At 45.1% G+C, this 18,802-nt stretch overlaps 1 protein-coding gene across 2 annotated transcripts in view; it reads right to left on the bottom strand.

Moving 5' to 3' along the window:
- The window catches only part of JARID2 (jumonji and AT-rich interaction domain containing 2), a 265,758-nt gene that overhangs the window by 57,482 nt on the left and 189,474 nt on the right, over positions 1-18,802 (bottom strand). For both annotated transcript variants that reach the window (XM_077492225.1, XM_077492224.1), the window contains exon 8: positions 12,566-13,062. In XM_077492225.1, the coding sequence (XP_077348351.1) occupies positions 12,566-13,062 (497 nt within the window). The remainder of the gene's footprint in view (positions 1-12,565; positions 13,063-18,802) is intronic.

Below are 18,802 nucleotides of genomic sequence, written 5' to 3'. Positions count from 1 at the left end.
TGTTTTTTTTTTTTTTTTATTAAAAAAAGTGTATTTTTTCCTAAAAAAATTTCACTTGTAAGATACGGTGTGACAAAGTATTGTAACGACTGCCATTTTATTCTCTAGGGTGTTAGAGGAAAAAAAAAAAAAAAAAAAGTAAAATGTTTTGGGGTTCTAAGGAATTTTCTGTTTAAAATAGGATTTTTTGTACTCACCGTAAAATCCTTTTCTCTGTAATTCACCGACCGACCGACACAGCTCCTCTCTCTTAGCCAGTGGGTTGTTATGCCCTATTACTAGGAGATGCTAGGCATTAGTTGTAATACAACAATCAGAACGCTTAGTTCCGTCCAGGGGGGTGGTCCCTTGGGCAACAACCCTGCAGCCTGCCATGCAGCCATCAGTACATCAACAAGCAGTAAAACGTAAAGAGAAAAAGGAGGGGCAGGTGCTGTGTCAGTCTGCAAATTACAGAGAAAGGGATTTTACGGTGAGTACAAAAAATCCTATTTTCTCTTATATTCACCAACTGACACAGCTCCTCTCTTAGCCATTGGGACGTCCCCAAGCAGTGTCCAACGAGGGGTGGGAAAACAGCAAAAAACTTCATCCACCATGGCAACTGGGAACTAGTGAAACTTTACCCACAAAAAACAGTGCGTGGAGAAAACCACCACAAAACCAGGGTATCCTCAAGAGGAGTGACTACCCACAACCGCACCAAAAACTGCGGAATGTAATGCAACAGCGCATTAACTTAACGGTACTGCATTTTTATTGAAAAACCATGAAAAAAGAAAATATATTGCATATTCAAGTGCAACTATATGGCCGCCTGCAAAACTTTGCGGCCAAAACAGGCATCAGCCGATGCACTGACGTCTACCTTGTAGAACTTGGTAAATGTGTGGACAGACAACCGGGTCGCCGCTTTACACACCTGCGCGACAGGCGCTTGGTGTCTGATTGCCCTTGTGGAGTGGGCCATAATCGGAAAGGGGGGCACCTGCCCCTTCAAGGCATAGGCTTGCACTACAATCTGTCTGATCCACCTGGAAACGGTGGCAGACGAGACCGACATGCCTTTCTTTGGACCAGCCACCGAAACAAACAATGACTTCCGAAAGGGAGCAGTGGCAGACAAATGCACCTTAAAAACCCAAACCACGTCCAGAGCATGAAGGGCCACCTCCCTAGGGTGTTTCGGCTTAGGACACAGAGATGGTAACACAATTTCCTCATTGATATGAAAAGCCGAGACCACTTTCGGTAGAAGAGACGGTTGCGGTGCTTGTGGATAACCAGATAAGGCGACTTGCAGGACAAGAATGGCAGTTCCGAAACCCTCCTGGCCGATGTGATGGCAACTAGAAAGACCACTTTCTGGGAGAGAGTCAACAGGGGAATCTCCCCGATATTCTCAAATGGCGGTTTTTGAAGCGCTGATAACGCCAGGTTCACATCCCATGGGGGTAATGGTGGATGCACTGGAAGCACTACATGTTGCACCCCCTGAACAAAAAAGTACTCACTAATGAGTGAGTCGCCAGGGGTCACTGAAAAAAAAAAGACAGCCAAGGCTGAAAATTTGCCCCTTAATGGTGCTTAACGCCAATTTCTAGTCTACTCCCTGCTGAAGAAATAGCAGGATCCTGGTTATGGAAAAGGAGTGCGGGCCCAATCCTTTCTCCTCACACATGGAGATGTAGGCCTTCCAGGTCCAATGATATATCTTCCGAGAAGAAGATTTCCACGCCCTCAACATAGCTGGGATCCCCGAGTCTGATAGACCCCGGTTCCTCAACACCTGGCTCTGAATAGCCATGCAGTTAAAGCCAGCGATGGTAAAGCAGGATGGAGAATCGGACCTTGAGACCGAAAGTCCTCTCGTAACGGCAGTCACCATGGGGCGTCCGCCACTACCAAGGACGCTGAGGCCAATCTGGGCAATAAGTATTACTGGGATCCCCTTAACTTCCACTCTGCGAAGCAGACATGGTAACAGTTTTAGTGGAGGAAAGGGGTAGATCAGCTGGTACTGACCCCATGGAGCCACCAGCGCGTCTGATGCATCTGCCCATGGATTTCTTGTCCTGGACACGCCTTCATTTTTATGGAGGATGTGTTAAATTTATCACCGAGTACTCATGGTACCTTGTTTTTTTATTAATTTTTTTTACTTTTTGGGTTTTTCTTTGTGGTGGAACAACTGATTCTTGATTGAGATCACTTCCTGTCTTGCTGGTTCTTCCTGCTTGATGAGTGGAACGCAGGGCACTTCCTGTTCCGGGTCAGTCTGTCTATTTAACATTGTCTCTATAGATGCTTTAGCCATGCCCCTGATGCACTTTGAGTGACGAAACGTTGGGCAGAGCCTGGCTTAACGTGGGATCTGGACAGACTGCACTACAACAGTGACTATCACTGAAGCGCTGGACGCCTCAGTTGTTTTCCTGTTTTAATCAACTTAAATGTGAGTGGAATTATTTTTCCTTAATAAATTGGGCATCGTTTCTTAAGATATTTGCGCAGTGAGCGTTGTTATTTTTCTCTATCCACATGACTGCTGAACTATCCACATGACTGCTGAACTGCATGGGAATCTAAATATCTGTTCATGATTGGAGACATTTCTGGTTCCAGCGTACTGCTTGTGAGGAGTTGTGGAGCAGAGTGGTTTTTCTATTTGTGCATTATCGTTGCACTGATGGTAAAGGTCTGTCGTGTCGGGTGACAGTGATGGGACCCCTTCTATCCTCATCTCTGCTGAATGAGGTGGAGGGAGATCTGTTGTAGATTCACTTAACTTTTAGTACCCGTTTTGGACTTTTACACATGAATGTGTTACTTAAAATGTGTTTATATATAATTTTTTTGCTTTGTGCGCCGCATTTTCTTTGTTTAGATTGAGACGGGAGGCCAGAAGATCCACGTCTGGTGTGCCCCACCTCAGGCACAGTAGCCTGAATACCTGCGGATACAACGCCCATTCTCCTCGGTCCAGTATCTGGCGACTCAGATAGTCCACCTGCCAGTTCTCCACTCCCAGGATGTAAATGGCCGACAAGGCTGGTACGTGTCGCTCTGCCCACCAACGTATGTGAGCGACCTCCCGTGCGGCGGCTGACCTTTTTGTTCCCCCTTGGTGATTGACGTATGCCACAACAATGGCGTTGTCTAACAGGATCGTGATCGGATGCCCCTGAAGTCTCATCGACCATGTGGAGAGGCACAGCCTGATCGCTCGTAGCTCAAGCAGATTGATTGGCAACTTTGATTCTTCCCCTGACCAGAGGCCCTGAGCCGACTGAACCCTCATCACTCCACCCCAGCTGGATAGGCTGATGTCTGTTGTGATCACTGTCCACTTAAGAGGTAGGAACGACTTCCCGGACTGAATCACCGGGGATCTCAGCCACTAGATCAGTGAATCTCTGACTGACTGGCTCCCCTGGATCTGTCGATCCAGGGACAACTGAGATTTGTCCCGTTTTGTCAAAATCTCTTTCTGCAGGACTCTGGCATGGAACTGGGCATATGGTACTGCTTCGAAGGAGGCTACCATGAGCCCCAGGATTCACATGCAGAAGCAGAGCGACGACCACTTGCGGTTCATCAGCAGTTTTACCGCGGATCTGAGAGTCTGCAGTTTGTCTGAAGGGAGAAACACTCTCGCTTCCCTGGAGTCCAGCAGCAAGCCCAAGTACGCACCGACTTCTTTAGGTTCAACAGCCACCCAAATTCTTGCAGGGTCTGCAAGGTGTTCGCCACATCCTCCTCTAATTCTGAGGCAGAAGATGCCCTCAGGAGGAGATCGTATAGGTATCCGATTGCGATCCCATGTTGCCGTAGCAACACCAAAACTGGAGCCAATACCTTGGTAAAGACTCGGTGGGCTGATGCCAGACCAAAAGGGAGAGCCACAAACTGGTAGTGCGCTTCCCCGACTGCAAATCGCAGAAACTTTTGATGCCGAAGGCATATGGGTATGTGCAGGTACGCATCCTGGATGTCTAAAGATGCCAGGGAGTCCCGTTGATGAAGTGCAGCGACTACTGAGCGAACCGATTCCATTCTGAACCTCTGCACTTTCACAAAGTGATTGAGAGCTTTTAGGTCCAAGATTGGAAGTACCCCTTCCTTCTTGGGAACTACAAAAAGATTTGAGTAGAATCCCTGGAAACGTTTCCGATTCCAGAACCGGTACAACCACCCCGCGACTCAGCAGGTCCCTTACTACCCCCAAGAGGGCCTCCTGGCAAGCTGGGGATATGGGTATGCTGGAGGGGATCTGTTTGGCAGCCAAGAGAGAAACTATCTTGTATCTGGAGGAAATCAGATCGCAGACCCATTGGTCAGATAGTCGAGAGGACCACCGGGCTGCAAACTCCTGAAGGCAACCCCCCATCCGAGACATGGGTGGGGGCAAACCTTCATGCGGTAGCACTTTTGTTCGCAGGCTTGCGGTTCCAGGGACGTTTTTGTCCTTCCGTGGTCGTCCTGTTGGCCTGGGGACGTTTAGCCCCGAAGCTCCGGGCAGACGAAAAAGCCATTTGTGAGCAGAAAAGAGGGCCCTTGCCTACGGTGTGGCTCCTTAGCCTTCCTGGCCTGCGGGAGTATGGTACTCTTAACACCAGTGGCATTTTTAATAATGTCATACAAAGAGGATCCATAGAGCCGGTCGCCAAGGAAGGGAAGATCCATCTGGGCTTTTTTGGATGCCTGGTCAGCAGACCAGCATTTTAACCAAATAAGGTGCCTCAGCACCACTGCTGATACTGAAGCCCTGGATAACAGAGGAAGAGTATCCAGGGCCATGTCACAAATGTACTTAATTTAAGGCCTTGTACTAGTTGGTCTGCTAGTTCCACACAGACAGGAGGAAGCCTGTTGCTCTCCCAATTTGCGGTGCAACAGTTTTGCCCACTCAGTGTCTGACACTAGTGTGGACGCCAGTACTGGTCACACGGCGGACCCCGCAACCGTAAACAAGGAACAAGCCACTGCCTCGGCGTTCCTGTCCATGGGATCCTTAAGAGCAGGAGTCCCCTCTACCGTGATTGTGGTTACTTTATTTAACCTGGATACTGGGGGGTCCACGACCCTCAAAAGGGTAATGCACCACCATGGATTTAGGGACCGAAAAGGTCTGTTGCGGGCGACCCCATTTCTTGTAAATGAACTTGTCAAAATAAGTCAGATACGGGAACAACTTAGGTGAACGTGCTGGCTTGCGGGACCCAAAGAGGACCGCTACATGAGCAGAGGGATCTGCTGGCTACTGAATCTACAGGGTATCACGCACAGCTGTGATAAGTGCTCCAACAAGCGCTTTGTCATGCACGGACCTGGACAGGGACTCATCCGAATGCTCCTGGTCAGCGTCATCTGACAAGACAGTGCAGGGGTCACCAGCCTCAGCAGGACCAGAGTCTGCGTCAGAGCTCTCCCCAGAGGACGGGGGGCAGGGGCCACTTTTTTGCACCCTTTTTCCCACGTGCCACCTCCATCTTGGCAACGAACGGCACTGCGCAGTCCGCAGGCGACCCGGTTGCAATTTCCTGGATTTCGGGGGAAGAAACAACAGTTTCTGAAAGCCATGCTGACCCTACCCTGTCTGCCTCCCGAAGAGTACTTAGGACAGTGACAGTCCCACCCTTCTTACTGTAAAAACAGTAGTGAACAGTGGCGCTAGATATGGTGATTAGGGATGAGCTTCGTGTTCGAGTCGAACGTACGTTCGACTCGAACATTGGCTGTTCGTGCGTTCGGCGAATTCCGAACGTTTTGGCCGTTCGCGTCAAAATTCGAGTGACACGCGCGGACCATAATGCACTGCGTTGGCGCAGTGCATTGCTGCCCGATGATTGGCCAAGCATGCACTGTGACCCCGCATGCTTGGCCAATCGCAGCGCCGGCAGCGAGGAGAGCCATGATTGGCCACAGGCATCCTGCCTATGGCCAATCATAGCTCAGGCTGTGTAGTGCACGCCCCACACTATATAAGGCCGCCTTTGAGGCGGCCTCGTGTAGTGTGTTACTTAGCATCTGAAGCAGTGGGTGTTCTGTGTACCTTCAACACAGTACACACCAATCGTTTTTGGCTGATTTCCTATCTTGCTGCTGTGTAGTGGTTGTTGTCTGTGCCCTGACTGCAGTATACACCACTATATTCACCTCACCTATATAGCTAGTGATCTAGCTTTAACCACTTAACAACTGCCCATTGCCGATTAACGGCTTCAGGGCGGTTGTTTAACTCTGAGAGGCCGTTAATTAACGGCCTCCCAGAATTCTGCTCTCGCGTGCCCCGAGGTGTGCGCACTCGAGAGCATCCGTGACCGCCGGGTCGCATCACGGATCACGGTAAACGGCCGCTCATCACTTGGAAACAAACCGGCGTCATGTTATGACGCCTGTTCCTCCCTCCCCTCTCTGTACCGATCGGTACAGCGGAGGGGAAAGAGATCGGTGTCAGCAGCGATGTGGGCTGCATCTGCAGTGCCCACATCGCTGCTCACCGAATTTAACCCCTCAATTCCCTGCCAATACTCTGCAATACCAGTGCATACTCTGCAGTACCCTGCCATTACTCTGCAGTAACCCCCATTACTCTGCAGTAACCCCCAATACTCTGCAGTAACCCCCAATACTCTGCAGTAACCCCCAATACTCTGCAGTACCCCCCCAATACTCTGCAGTACCCCCCCAATACTCTGCAGTACCCGCCATTACTCTGCAGTACCCGCCATTACTCTGCAGTACCCCCAATACTCTGCAGTACCCTGCCATTACTCTGCAGTACCCTGCCATTACTCTGCAGTGCAGTATCCTGCCATTACTCTGCAGTACCCCCCATTACTCTGCAGTAACCCCCATTACTCTGCAGTACTCCCAATACTCTGCAGTACCCTGCCATTACTCTGTAGTACCCCCCAATACTCTGCAGTACCCTGCTATTACTCTGTAGTACCCCGCCAATACTCTGTAATACCCTGCCATAAATTGCCATACCCAGCCATACTCGGAGATACCCAGCCATACTCGGTGATACCCTGAAATACCCAGCCATAGACGCCCCCCACCCCTCACCGCCCTCCGGTGCTTCTACCAACTCGCCAGTACGATCAAAGCCAGAATCTTTTTTTTTATTTTTTATTTCAGGCTTCCCAGCCTAGAGGTGAGATGTGGGGTCATATTGACCCCCCAGATTTCACTGTAAAGAGGACCTGTCACCCCATATTCCTATTACAAGGGATGTTTACATTTCTTGTAATAGGAATAAAAGTGATCAAAAATATATTTTTGGGGGAAAAAACGTCAAACTAAAATAAATAAAGTAAAATGAACAATAAAAAAATAAAATAAAAATTAAAGCGCCCATGTCCCCATGCGCTCGCATGTGCCACACATGTGAGGTATCGCCGAGAATGTTAGAGCGAGAGCAATAATTCTAGTCCTAGACCTCCTCTGCAACTCAAAACATGTAACCAGTAAAAAAAAATTAAAGCGTCGCCTATGGGGATTTTTTAAGTAGCGACGTTTGGCGCCATTCCACGGGCATGTGCAATTTTGAAGAGTGACATGTTTGATATCTATTTACTCAGCATAACTTCATCTTTCACTTTATGCAAACATTGGGCTAACAAGTGGTTAATAATAGAGCTTGCAGTCAGTAGTGTTAGGAGATAGTGCGTGCTGTCTGCGTGCTCTGTACCCAGTACATACCGCTATAATATAGGGCAGGCCCCTACTTTCAAACATCCAACTTACAAACATCTCCTACTTGCAAACGCAAGGAGACAGCAGCAAGTGAGATGAAAAAAGATGGACGACAAAACAAATTATACAGGGGTGATAACCCTTCCCTATGTTTTCCAAAAAGCTTAAAAATAGTTTTTTTGACTGGAGCTACACTTTAAAAATGTACCGGTTGAAAATGACAAACAGATTCAACTTAACACAACAAACCTACACAGTCCCTGTCTTGTTTGCACCGCCTGTATACTGCTATTCTGAGTATATAGGGCCTGGGGGCCACACGCATTTCCTTTTTTTAATATGGGTACGGGGTTCCCCTTAATATGCGTACAAGACCCAAATAGGCTGGTAATGGGCAGGGAGGGCTACCCATGCCATGTTTCTCAATGATTTTCAACCATATTGCAGGAACCAGATATAACATTAAAACCGCAAGCAGTTTTAAATGGTGTTATTTCCGTTTAATGTCATTTTGTGCAGGGACTGTTCTAAACACGGGAAACACGTGGCACTTCACAGGCATACTACAGACACCCCCCAGGCACCATATTTAAAGGAATATTTCACTTTTTTTTTTTTCACTTTAATCGTCATTAAAATCAGTGCTCCCGCCAAAACGGCCGTTTTTAAAACTTTTTTTTGCAGTGACCCATGTCCCCTGAGGCAGGAGGCAGGTCCCCAAACCCTTTTTAGGACACTATCTTGCATATTAGCTGTTAAAATTAGCACTTTCCAATTCGAACGTTCGAGTCCCATAGACTTCAATGGGGTTCTAACGTTCGTACCGAACGCGGGGGTCGTTCGCAAGTTCTGGTGCGAACCGAACCGGGGGGTGTTCGGCTCATCCCTAATGGTGATAACATAAAATTATATAGCAACTGGAATATAGGTATACATAAAATGTGTGTGAATAAGCACACATAATATTAAAACATTTGTTTAAAACATAATGTCCATAAATGATCCGAGATCTTGTATGATTAGCACCTGGAGGCAGCTCCCTTAGAGTGAAGCGATGAGCTCTGTGTAGAAATGGGAACAGAGGGGCGCCAAACTGAGTGCAGTATAAATCATATATTTAATAAAAACAAGTAGTAACTTAACTCACAGGTTAAATTAGATGAGTTCAGTATGTGATGAAAATCTCCAGTCCTGGAGTCTCATAAATGTCTTCCCTTTGCAGCCTGGGGCACTGGTGTGATCTTACAGGGATCCAGAGAATGCTGGGAACCAGGAGACAGGAGACAAGAAGCAGCTGGTCGTGACTTCACAGGAACAGGAAATGTGATTATTCACAGTGGCAAGGAATGGTAATGCATTTGGAAGCTACAGCTTCTTCATCAGACCATGATTGGCTGGCAAACCTGGTAGTCTTATATTACAGAGGAAATAGAAACGTATTTTTGGTCATGATATAACTTAGAACCTTAATATTATATCTAGCATAGAGTCCTCTCTTTCCTCCATTCTCACCATTTTATTAATTCATTATAATTTATAATAATCAATTTATTTCCAATTGCTAATAATTTTCTTAATTCATTTTTTGGTTAATTTATTCATAAAAATGTATTCATTTTAAATTTGAGGTATATTTATATATTTAATCAATTAATGATTTGATCAATTTCTGCAAGCGTTATAAACTTATCTTCCACTATTAACCAGCAAGCTTCTTACTCATATTTACATTCACTTCGGTCTCCAACCATCTACCTCTTTAAATCTGTGTATTTGATTGACGGGCTGGTCAGCCCATCAGATCTCTCCGTTTCTATTTCCTCTGTAATATAAGACTGCCAGGTTTGCCAGCCAATCATGGTCTGATGAAGAAGCTGTAGCTTCGAAATGCATTACTATTCCTTGCCACTGTGAATAATCACATGTCCTGTTCCTGTGAAGTCACGACCAGCTGCTTCTTGTTTCCTGCCTCCTGGTTCACAGCATTCTCTGGATCCCTGTAAGATCATACCAGTGCCCCAGGCTGCAAAGGGAAGACATTTATGAGACTCCAGGACTGGAGATTTTCACCACATACTGAACTCATCTAATTTAACCTGTGAGTTACTACTTGTTTTTATTAAATATATGATTTATACTGCACTCAGTCTGGCGCCCCTCTGTTCCCATTTCCACCCTTCTTACTGCCGCTGGTTGAGGGGCTCCTTCCCGCTGGACTCGCCACCCTGAGGAGTTCTGCGCTATTCAGCGGATAGTGCCTGTAGTCCCTGTTGGCACCCAGGTGCAGAGAAAACAGTGCTGTGTGTCGGTGGAAGCAGCTGTAAATGGCGCTAAAACCGCTCTGAAGTGTGCTCAGGCTTCAAGAAAAAAAGGAGCACATGCTGCCACTAGAGAACACTCAAAAAACGTGTTTGGAGAGCATGCTGCCTTTGCCCACACCTAAAATGGCCACTGAAAGCAGCTCCATGAGGTACAGGGAGAAATCAATGGCGGTGAGCACAGCACTGCACCGGACATCAGCATGGCCACACAGACACCTTCCAGGGGCATGAAGAACAGGACCCAGCACAGAGTTAGCCAGCACAACCCCCCCCCCCCCCCAGGTGAGAGCCCCCCCGGACAGCCCCTGCATAGACACACACAAACCGCTCAGCAGCCACATGCAGCATCCCCCACAGGGAGGGGGGAAAGGGAAGATAGGAACAGGGAGAGAAGAAAGGGAGGTGAGGGACCCCCGTCTCGACCTCCCAGAGAATGCCCAGCTGCTCAGCCCCGCTGAGCCAGGGAGAGCTGTACTTACCAGTCCTGAAGTGCTGGGAGACATTCCATCACAGACCCACTCACTGATCAGTACAGGGTGGCTGCTGGCCCGGCATACTGTGACGCAGACATCAGTAGCCCGGTCATATGTATGGCCCGGAGCATAAAAGCTCACGACCACCTCTGGAGCTCAGATTTCAATGTGGCCTGCCTAGCGCATAGCTGCCGCCTGCACACGCTCGATGGCCGGACTGGGGAGACTACAAGGATAAGGGTATCCAGCCTGTCACCCAGGTGGCTGTTGATACCAGATCACAGGATCAATCTTGCGCAAAAAGTCACTCTTCTGCAGAAAAAAAAAGCACGGACCGATGGGCCCGCAGGGTTCCTAGGTCCTTCTTCACTAGGCAAAATAAAACTGATGACTGCATGGCAGGCTCGAAGGTTGTTGCCCAAGGGACTGCCCCCTGGGCGGAACTAAGCGTTCTGAGTGTTGTATTACAACTAATGCCTAGTATCTCTTAGTAATAGGGCAACCCAATGGCTAAGCTGTGTCAGTTGGTCGGTGAATATAAGAGAAAAACTGTTTTTAACTTGTAAACAACAACTCTCAAAAAGAGGCTCGGTCCTTAAGTGGTTATTACTGCTTTAACCCAACTATAACCCTACGACTAATTTGAAAATTTCACAGCAGATTAAGTGAAAACGAACACTGCAGCACCATTATTCAATGCATGTGTAACATCAATCATAATTAAAGTCAGTTCTTTAAGTGATTCTAAAGGCTCAAGATTTTTTTTACCTTCATGCATTCTATGCATAAAGGTAAAAACCTGTGTGCAGCAGCCCCCTCCCAAATACTTACCTGCGCCTCATTGCGATCCATCGCTGTGCATGAGAGCCTTGGCTCTCCTGGGACTCTCTCTCCTCATTGACTGAGACAGCAGCAGAAGCCATTGGCTCCCACTGCCATCACAGCCAGTGAGCCAAGAAGGAGAGAGAGTGGGCAGGGCCATACCGCGGCTCTATATGTGAATGGAAGAGAGAGTGAGTGAGCGAGCCTGCTTGGGTGCCTCCACAGCAAGGTGTTTGATGTGGGGGCACTTGGCAGGAAGGAGGGACCAAGAGCACCAGCGGGAGACCCCTGAAAAGGAGGATCAGGGCTGCGCTGTGGAAAACCACTGCACAGATCAGGTAAGAATAGACATGTCTATTTATTTTTTAAACTTGCCTTTAATATCACTTTAACTAAAACTTACTGATGGTATAAACTGGACCTGTTGAAGCATACACAGGGATTTTAAATCCCAGATCTTTGAAGCTGCATTTCCCATCGCAACAGCCTCCTGCTATTACGGAGTCTGATCTGTGAATAAATGAACTACAAGTCAGACTTTCTAGCCATCAATGGAATACAAGTGCAGTAATCACCTTACTAATAGTCCATTGATACACGAACTTGAAGTCTGAATCTAAGTGTGGACAAGGAGCTTGAGGAAGAGTATGCAGGAATGCAGGAGTGTGTGTGTGTGTTGTATCTGTGATCCACTGACTGTGGCTGCAATGCTTTATTTGCTCATTTGCAAACAAAATAAATAAATGCACATGTGAGTGCATTTTTTTTTAATTATTTATTTGCAAAAAGTGGATATTTAAAGCACTATTTGCTGTGCTTGGTGAAGCCAATGCACTGACCATTAATAAACTAAGCATATCACACATTGCAATTTTTATTTTGTACAATAATTTTTATTATTGTATTTTAATATATTATGGTACAATTTTTATTTTGTATCATAATATATTACACCTAAAACCCACTATAAAGTAAATATACTGTAAGATGTATTCCTTAAAGATTTTTATAAACCCAACCATTTCCTTTAATTCTAGCTTGTGTCTATTAATATATTCAAGTCAAAGCTTGGGCATGGTGATCCAATTTATATGCTTCTAAATATATGATTTTTGACTGCAAACATTTATTGTTGTCATTTAATGGAAAAATGCATATTTGAAATAATTCCAATCATTTTCACACTGAAGTAATTGACGTACACTAGGGACCAATGCGCATTGTGATCACTTGAACCTGACTTACCTTGTAGACGCATTTGTGCAGGTCACCTAATAAACTTTTATCTTCGGGTTCCTCCTCTGTGTATTCTTTTTCCAGAGTAAAAAGCCTCCGCCTGCCATTTTTTGGAGGAACATCCATTTCTTTCAGCTTTCCACGTAGACCATTGCGGTGTACTACTCCATTAATTAATCCATTTTTGGGCTCATATCTAGGGAGCAAATGTAACCTATAAGCATTCTCTGCCTGCCCTTCCAGTGGACCTTTCTTCTTTTCTAGGTTTTCCTTCTCCTGTAGAACTTCTTTCTCCAGTTTTTTGTGCTCCTCAGGGGAAAGGGAGTCATATGAGAGCAGGTACTGACAGTAAGCCTCTTGCAGTTTTGCCAGTCTGTCCTGTGCAGTCTTAGGGATGCGAAGCATGTCTGCCAGTTTGTTCCATCTCTTGAGGTCTGTCACTTGCTGCATGCCACCCATGTCATTAATGAGCTGGAAAAACTGTGCCAAATCTAGCTCACAGCCTCCTATGCAGAGGTTGTGAGGGAAATAAGGAAAAAAATTAGAAACTTGCCATGGTTACATTTTTTAACAGCAATATTGGTTTTGGATGCTTTTATGATGCCCTACATATCACAAGAGTAGACAAACCCCAACACTTCAGCGACTGCACAAATTGCAGCTTATGTGCAGATGACAACTGCACAAGCTAGGCCCAATTCCACCCAAAACTTTTTTTTTTTTTTTTTAAGTTTTCAACAGAGTGATAAGAGTCCAAATTTCCATCAAGTGTTTTTGTTTGTTACCACTGGAGCACCTACCCTCACTTTTATGTGATATCCCTCTAATGTGGACACAGACACAAACAAAAGAACAATTATTTAGTAAAGTGAGGAAGGATTAGAACCTCTATCAGGGTTTTATTAGCATCTTGTGCCAGTTACTGCACTTCTCACTCCTCATCTTGGTTTCACTGGGACAGGAAGGGTTGTGAAAACTTGCCAATGAAGACACAAACAAGAATAGAAACTTAACAGATGTTCTGACTATTATCACTCTATCCAAAACAATATTGGCTGGAGTGTGGTTTTAAAAAAAATAGAGGTTGTTACTCCATGATGTGCAAAATCTTTATTCCTCAAAGTCCTTAATTTAAAAACACACACACACATACACACACACACACACACATTAAAAAAAAAAAAAACATTCATCACTCAAGATGGAAGGATAGAGAGTTTTAGCTCAAAATAATAGATACATGGTTCCAAAGCAGACCATAGTATCTTGAATTTTTATTGTACTTTAAACCTATTAAAGTATTTTTGTTGTGTTATGGACTGCTGAAGACAACCTTTTAAGCGTGTATGCAAAATGTGTATGTAGCATTCCTAAACCCTGTCGCACATATAGTGCAATTCATAAATTATCACAAAGTGAAGAACAAAAGGGTTCTCACAACAACAAAGCTAAGATCAGCAATACTATGAGACACAGAGACTGTCTTCTGAAAATCCAAAGTCCTCAATCTAATGTAGGATGTGCACAAGAAAGCAACATGAAGAAAAAGAATTGGCATACTTTTTGTTTGGCTTAATTATTTTGACTTACCACTTACCAAAAGATGTTGGCTAACATTTGGACTGACCTTGGCCGTTGCCCATTTACCATTTGCAGATACCAATACCTTGCTGGAAACCCATTCTCAGAGGTGCGTGCTGGTATCTCCTCCACACCATTAAGCGGCAGAGGTCAAGATACGCTGCTCAGGACACACTCTGGAGTTCACTGCACTGACGGGTACTTCACTTTTCAATTAGCCCCAGATAAGCAAGGTAAAGCGTATAATACATAACCACCATTCTGCCCCGGTGCCAGCATAGTGGTGATGTATTAAAAATTAGACATAGAAATTATAAAATGAAGAGCTGAGTTCTTAAAGCAGGGGCACAATGGGGCTCCTCTGGCCCAGTCTTCTTTCAGGACAAAGCGCTGTGAATGATTCTTGAATGCCTAGTAGTCACATCGCCACAAAGAAACAGAGAAAAATCAGTTTTTTTAAATAGTCTTTAAAACATTTGTGGTTTCTTAGGGAACTCCACATATGTATTTAGGGTTGTCACAAGTGGGGAGACAGCCATAGGATTTAATCCCAGGGCCAAAGATTTTGAAAAAGGGCCTGATCCCCTATATGGAATAGAATATTCCACTGTAATAGCTAAATCTAGAATTCAAACAGCTTTAAGAAAGCAAGATCCTTCCTTCATCCACCAACCCATATCTTCTCTATCCTATCGCACTTTGTGTGCTGAGTTCAAGATCTACATCACTTATGCCTCGTACACATGATGAGATTATCGGGCGAATGATCGGCCACTTTTTTTTTGCATGCTAGTCTCATATCGAAAATGATGAAGTTACTAAATTTACAAAAATTCTTGTAAGACAGAATCAAAATTCAGAAGCGATATTGTATTGTATTGTAATTTTGGACGTAGACTGTCGTGATTAAACAAAAATTGTACGATCTGGTATCGTATGGGAAAAAGTTTTCTGCGTGTCCCTTTGAAAAATAATCAGATGAAATGTCGTTATCGGCTCTCGAAAGCGGTGTACTAACCATCAGATTATCGTACGATCGGTTCGAAAGCGGTATTTTCGTCCGAATTTCTGATCGTGTGTACGGGCCTTGAAACCCAACAAAAACTTGTGACAACCCTTACTTTATAAATATATTTATCTATCTAGAAGATATATGCATGGTAGTGTCAGCATACAGAAGGAGGACAATCTGACTTTACCAAAGTTCGGTTATTGCACATTTTAAAACAGCAGTATTAAGGGAAAAAAGGTTAATATCTACACAATTTGAAAAGAGCATTTGTAAAATACTTCCAGGCCAAACACTGTAAACACATTCTTTCTTCATTATTACTGCTGTCTTAATTTAACTCATAAATACTTTAAGGTTTTTTGCAATCCATGGCAGAAAAACATTCTACTATTGTAAAAATGGAAGTGAACATTTACACACTTTATGTCTGTGCTGACCTACATGTGCATTCATTGCAAGAGGTCTGATTCAAAACTTGAACCACCTTAGTACCTTGACAAGCACTTTAATTTACTTGCTTTCCCTGCTGTCAAAATGAGATTATTCCTTGCATAATTTAAGATGCGTCTTGGACTAAATTGATCCAGAACACATAAAGAAGTACAGCAGAGTATTTTTGAGGCTCAGTTACAGAAAGAGTAACAATACTAATATACTAGATTATCAAGGCTCCAAGATTGATTGTAAATTGAATCATGTCCCAAAGGTGGTATACAGCTGGCTATACATTATACATTTTTCTTGTACAATTTTCCTTTAGATTTAGCAAAACCATATAATATGAGGTCAAACCCAAGTACTATCAATTTGAATGCAATCAGGCAGGCCCTTGCACTACCTATTGAATGTAAATCTAAAGGAAATTAAATAAAAAAATATACATATAATTTATGGCCAGCTTAACATAAAACTTAATTTCAGTAGGCTGCGAAAAGCAGAACAATTCTGGTCAAACATTTTTAATTCTGGTCAAACATTTTTAATTCTGGTCAAACATTTTGAAAGGACGAGGGAGCTATGTACTAAATTGATTAATAAAGTGTCAACATTTTTTTGTAATCAAATGAACTTCCAGCTACCTGCAGTAGCAAGACAGTATTCATTTCTTTAACACTATTTTAAAATGCAGTCATGCCCAGACCATGGACATTGTATTTACATAATTGTAACAAGCAGTAAACAGTCTTAAAAATGGCCACCCCTGGCCTCTTTAGCTCCCTTATGTTGAAAAGTAATTTTTTAGCAAATATCCTCAAAGATCACAACAGACTCTAAAGTCAGACTGAAACAGATTTGGTAAAATATTAAGCCATCTCTGCCTTAATTGAATTTAACCTATTAGTACATTGCTCCCCCTGTACATATTGAGTTAATGGTACAAGAACCCTACAAAAATTAAGGAAAGAGAAGAAAAGGAAATGTTGTATTGAAAATCAGCATAGTGGATGCCAGTATGCTTTGGTTTATGTCTTGTGTCCTTAAGATAGACTGAAGGATGCATTTACACAAACCTCCCTAGAACTTAGAAACGTGTATTGCAGGATAGAAAGTGTTAGCTAGAACTGTAGTTCCTTTGTGTCAGTCTACTGTTTTTTAGAAGTCCACATGTTCCTGTGTAAGGAATGTCAAATGATCCTGTGTATGTTTATACATATAAATTTCACGTGACTAAACTTATTGGTGTGTGATCAAACAAAAGCTTCTTTAGGAAACATGCTTTGGCTTTTGATGTTGTGGCAAAAAGATTATGAAGGACTGTGGCTTAGGTCTCATGCCCACGGGACCATTTTTACAGCTTAAAACCGCCTCTTCGTGTTATTATATGGCCTCATGCCCACACAGAAGTAGCTGTAAGTGGCATAGGCACTTTTTAAGCTCCAAAAAAAAACCAGGACCAGTGCGTTCTGAGGCTCCATCTCTAGAGCTATAAAAACGCCAGACACCGTTAAAAGCAGTTAAACGCTGTATACAGAAATGTAAGCCTCGCCAGGCGTTTCTCTGCCTCTATTCAAAAATCAATGGTTCCCAATGGGAGCCCACTGATTTGAATAGAAGTCAGATCATGATGATCCGACTTGCGATGCGACTTATGTGCTGAGGCTCTTGAGGGGGAACACCCTCCAAAATGAAGAAAAAAATAAAGCCCCCCCCAAAATCCATCCCAGACCCTTGTCTGTGCATGCAGCCCAGCAGGTCAGGACCATACCAGGCCACATGCCCTCATCATGGGGGGGGGGGGGGGATGGGTGCTTTAGGGCAGGAGGGCCCTGCCCCCACGCCAAAGAACCTTATCCCTATGTTGATGAGGACAAGGGCCTCTTCCCAACAACCCTGGCCAGTGGTTGTTGGGGTCTGCAGATGGGGGCTTATCAGAATCTGGAAGCACCATTTAATAAGAGTGTCCCCAGGTCTTCCTGCTCTGTTCTTCCAATGTTGACTCAACGCAATCACCAGGTATAATGCTGGGTCCGCCACGTGCCGTGAATTATATTGGCATGGGGCGGGGCCACCCTCTAATGTCATCTGGAGGGCCTGCGCCCGGGGACGCCAGTGCCCAGGGCATAATGGAGGGGTGAAGTCACAATGGGCGGGGCCTCTGAATAATGTCAGGGGGTGGCCCCACCCCATGCCAATATAAGTCATGGCACATGGTGGACCGCAGAGATCACATCGAGTCAACATCGGAAGAACAGAGGGAGACAACCTGGCAAAAGAGTGAGAAGACCCAGCAGAAGAGAGAGAAGACAGAGGAGAGGGGAGAAGAACTGTAGAGGGAGAAGAGCTGGAACAGGGGAGAAGAAAATCGGAAGAGATGCCAGAGCTGCCTTAATGAAATATTTTTAAAACCTGTGTACTGTGTTTATTTTTGACACTTTTTTGGGGCGATTGTACCCCTACACAATGTACACCATACTCATTCACATAGGGTGGGGGGGCCAGGATCTGGGGGAACCTTTGTTAAAGGGGGCTTCGAGATTCCGACAAGCCCCCGCCTGCAGACCCCGACAGCCACAGGCCAGGGTTGTTGGGAATAGGCCCTTTTCTTCATCAACATGGGGACTTAGTGCTTTGGGGTGGGGGGCGCAGGGCCCCCCTGCCCCAAAGCACCCACCTCCCATATTGAGGGTATGTGGCCTGGTATGGTCCAGGAGGGGGGGGGGCGCTTGCTCGTCCCCCCTTTCCTGATCTGCGTGGCTGCATGCTCGAATAAGGGTCTGGTATGGATTTTGGAGGGCCCCACACCATTTTCTTGGGTGTGGGGGTTCCCCTTAAAATACATAACAGACCGAAGGCTCTGGCATCTCTTGGGGGGGACCACATGACAATTTTTTATTTAAGTGGGGGTTCCCCTTTAAGATCCTCAGCACACAAGGCGCACCGCAAGTCGGATCATCATGATCTGACTTCTGGTGCGTCTTCTATTCAAATCAATGGGCTCCTATAGGGAACCATTGAGGCAGAGAAAAGCTGCTAAAAGCTAGCATGGCTAAATGCACATCAACGCCAATGCAAAACGCTGATAAAATTGCGTTTTTGATGCCGATTTTTCCCTGGTGTCGGTACTAGCTTTACAGCTCATTTTTTCTAACACCTGTGGGCATGAGGCCTTAAAGTGGTTGTAAAGGCAGGGGGCTTTTTATCTTAATGCATTC

This window comes from Lithobates pipiens, unplaced genomic scaffold, assembly GCF_037356315.1.
Source record: "Lithobates pipiens isolate NorthernLeopardFrog02 unplaced genomic scaffold, aLitPip1_a1.2 Scaffold_19, whole genome shotgun sequence".
NCBI lineage: Eukaryota > Metazoa > Chordata > Amphibia > Anura > Ranidae > Lithobates > Lithobates pipiens.
Note: the sequence above shows the minus strand (reverse complement) of the source record. Positions and strands in the feature narration are given on the sequence as shown.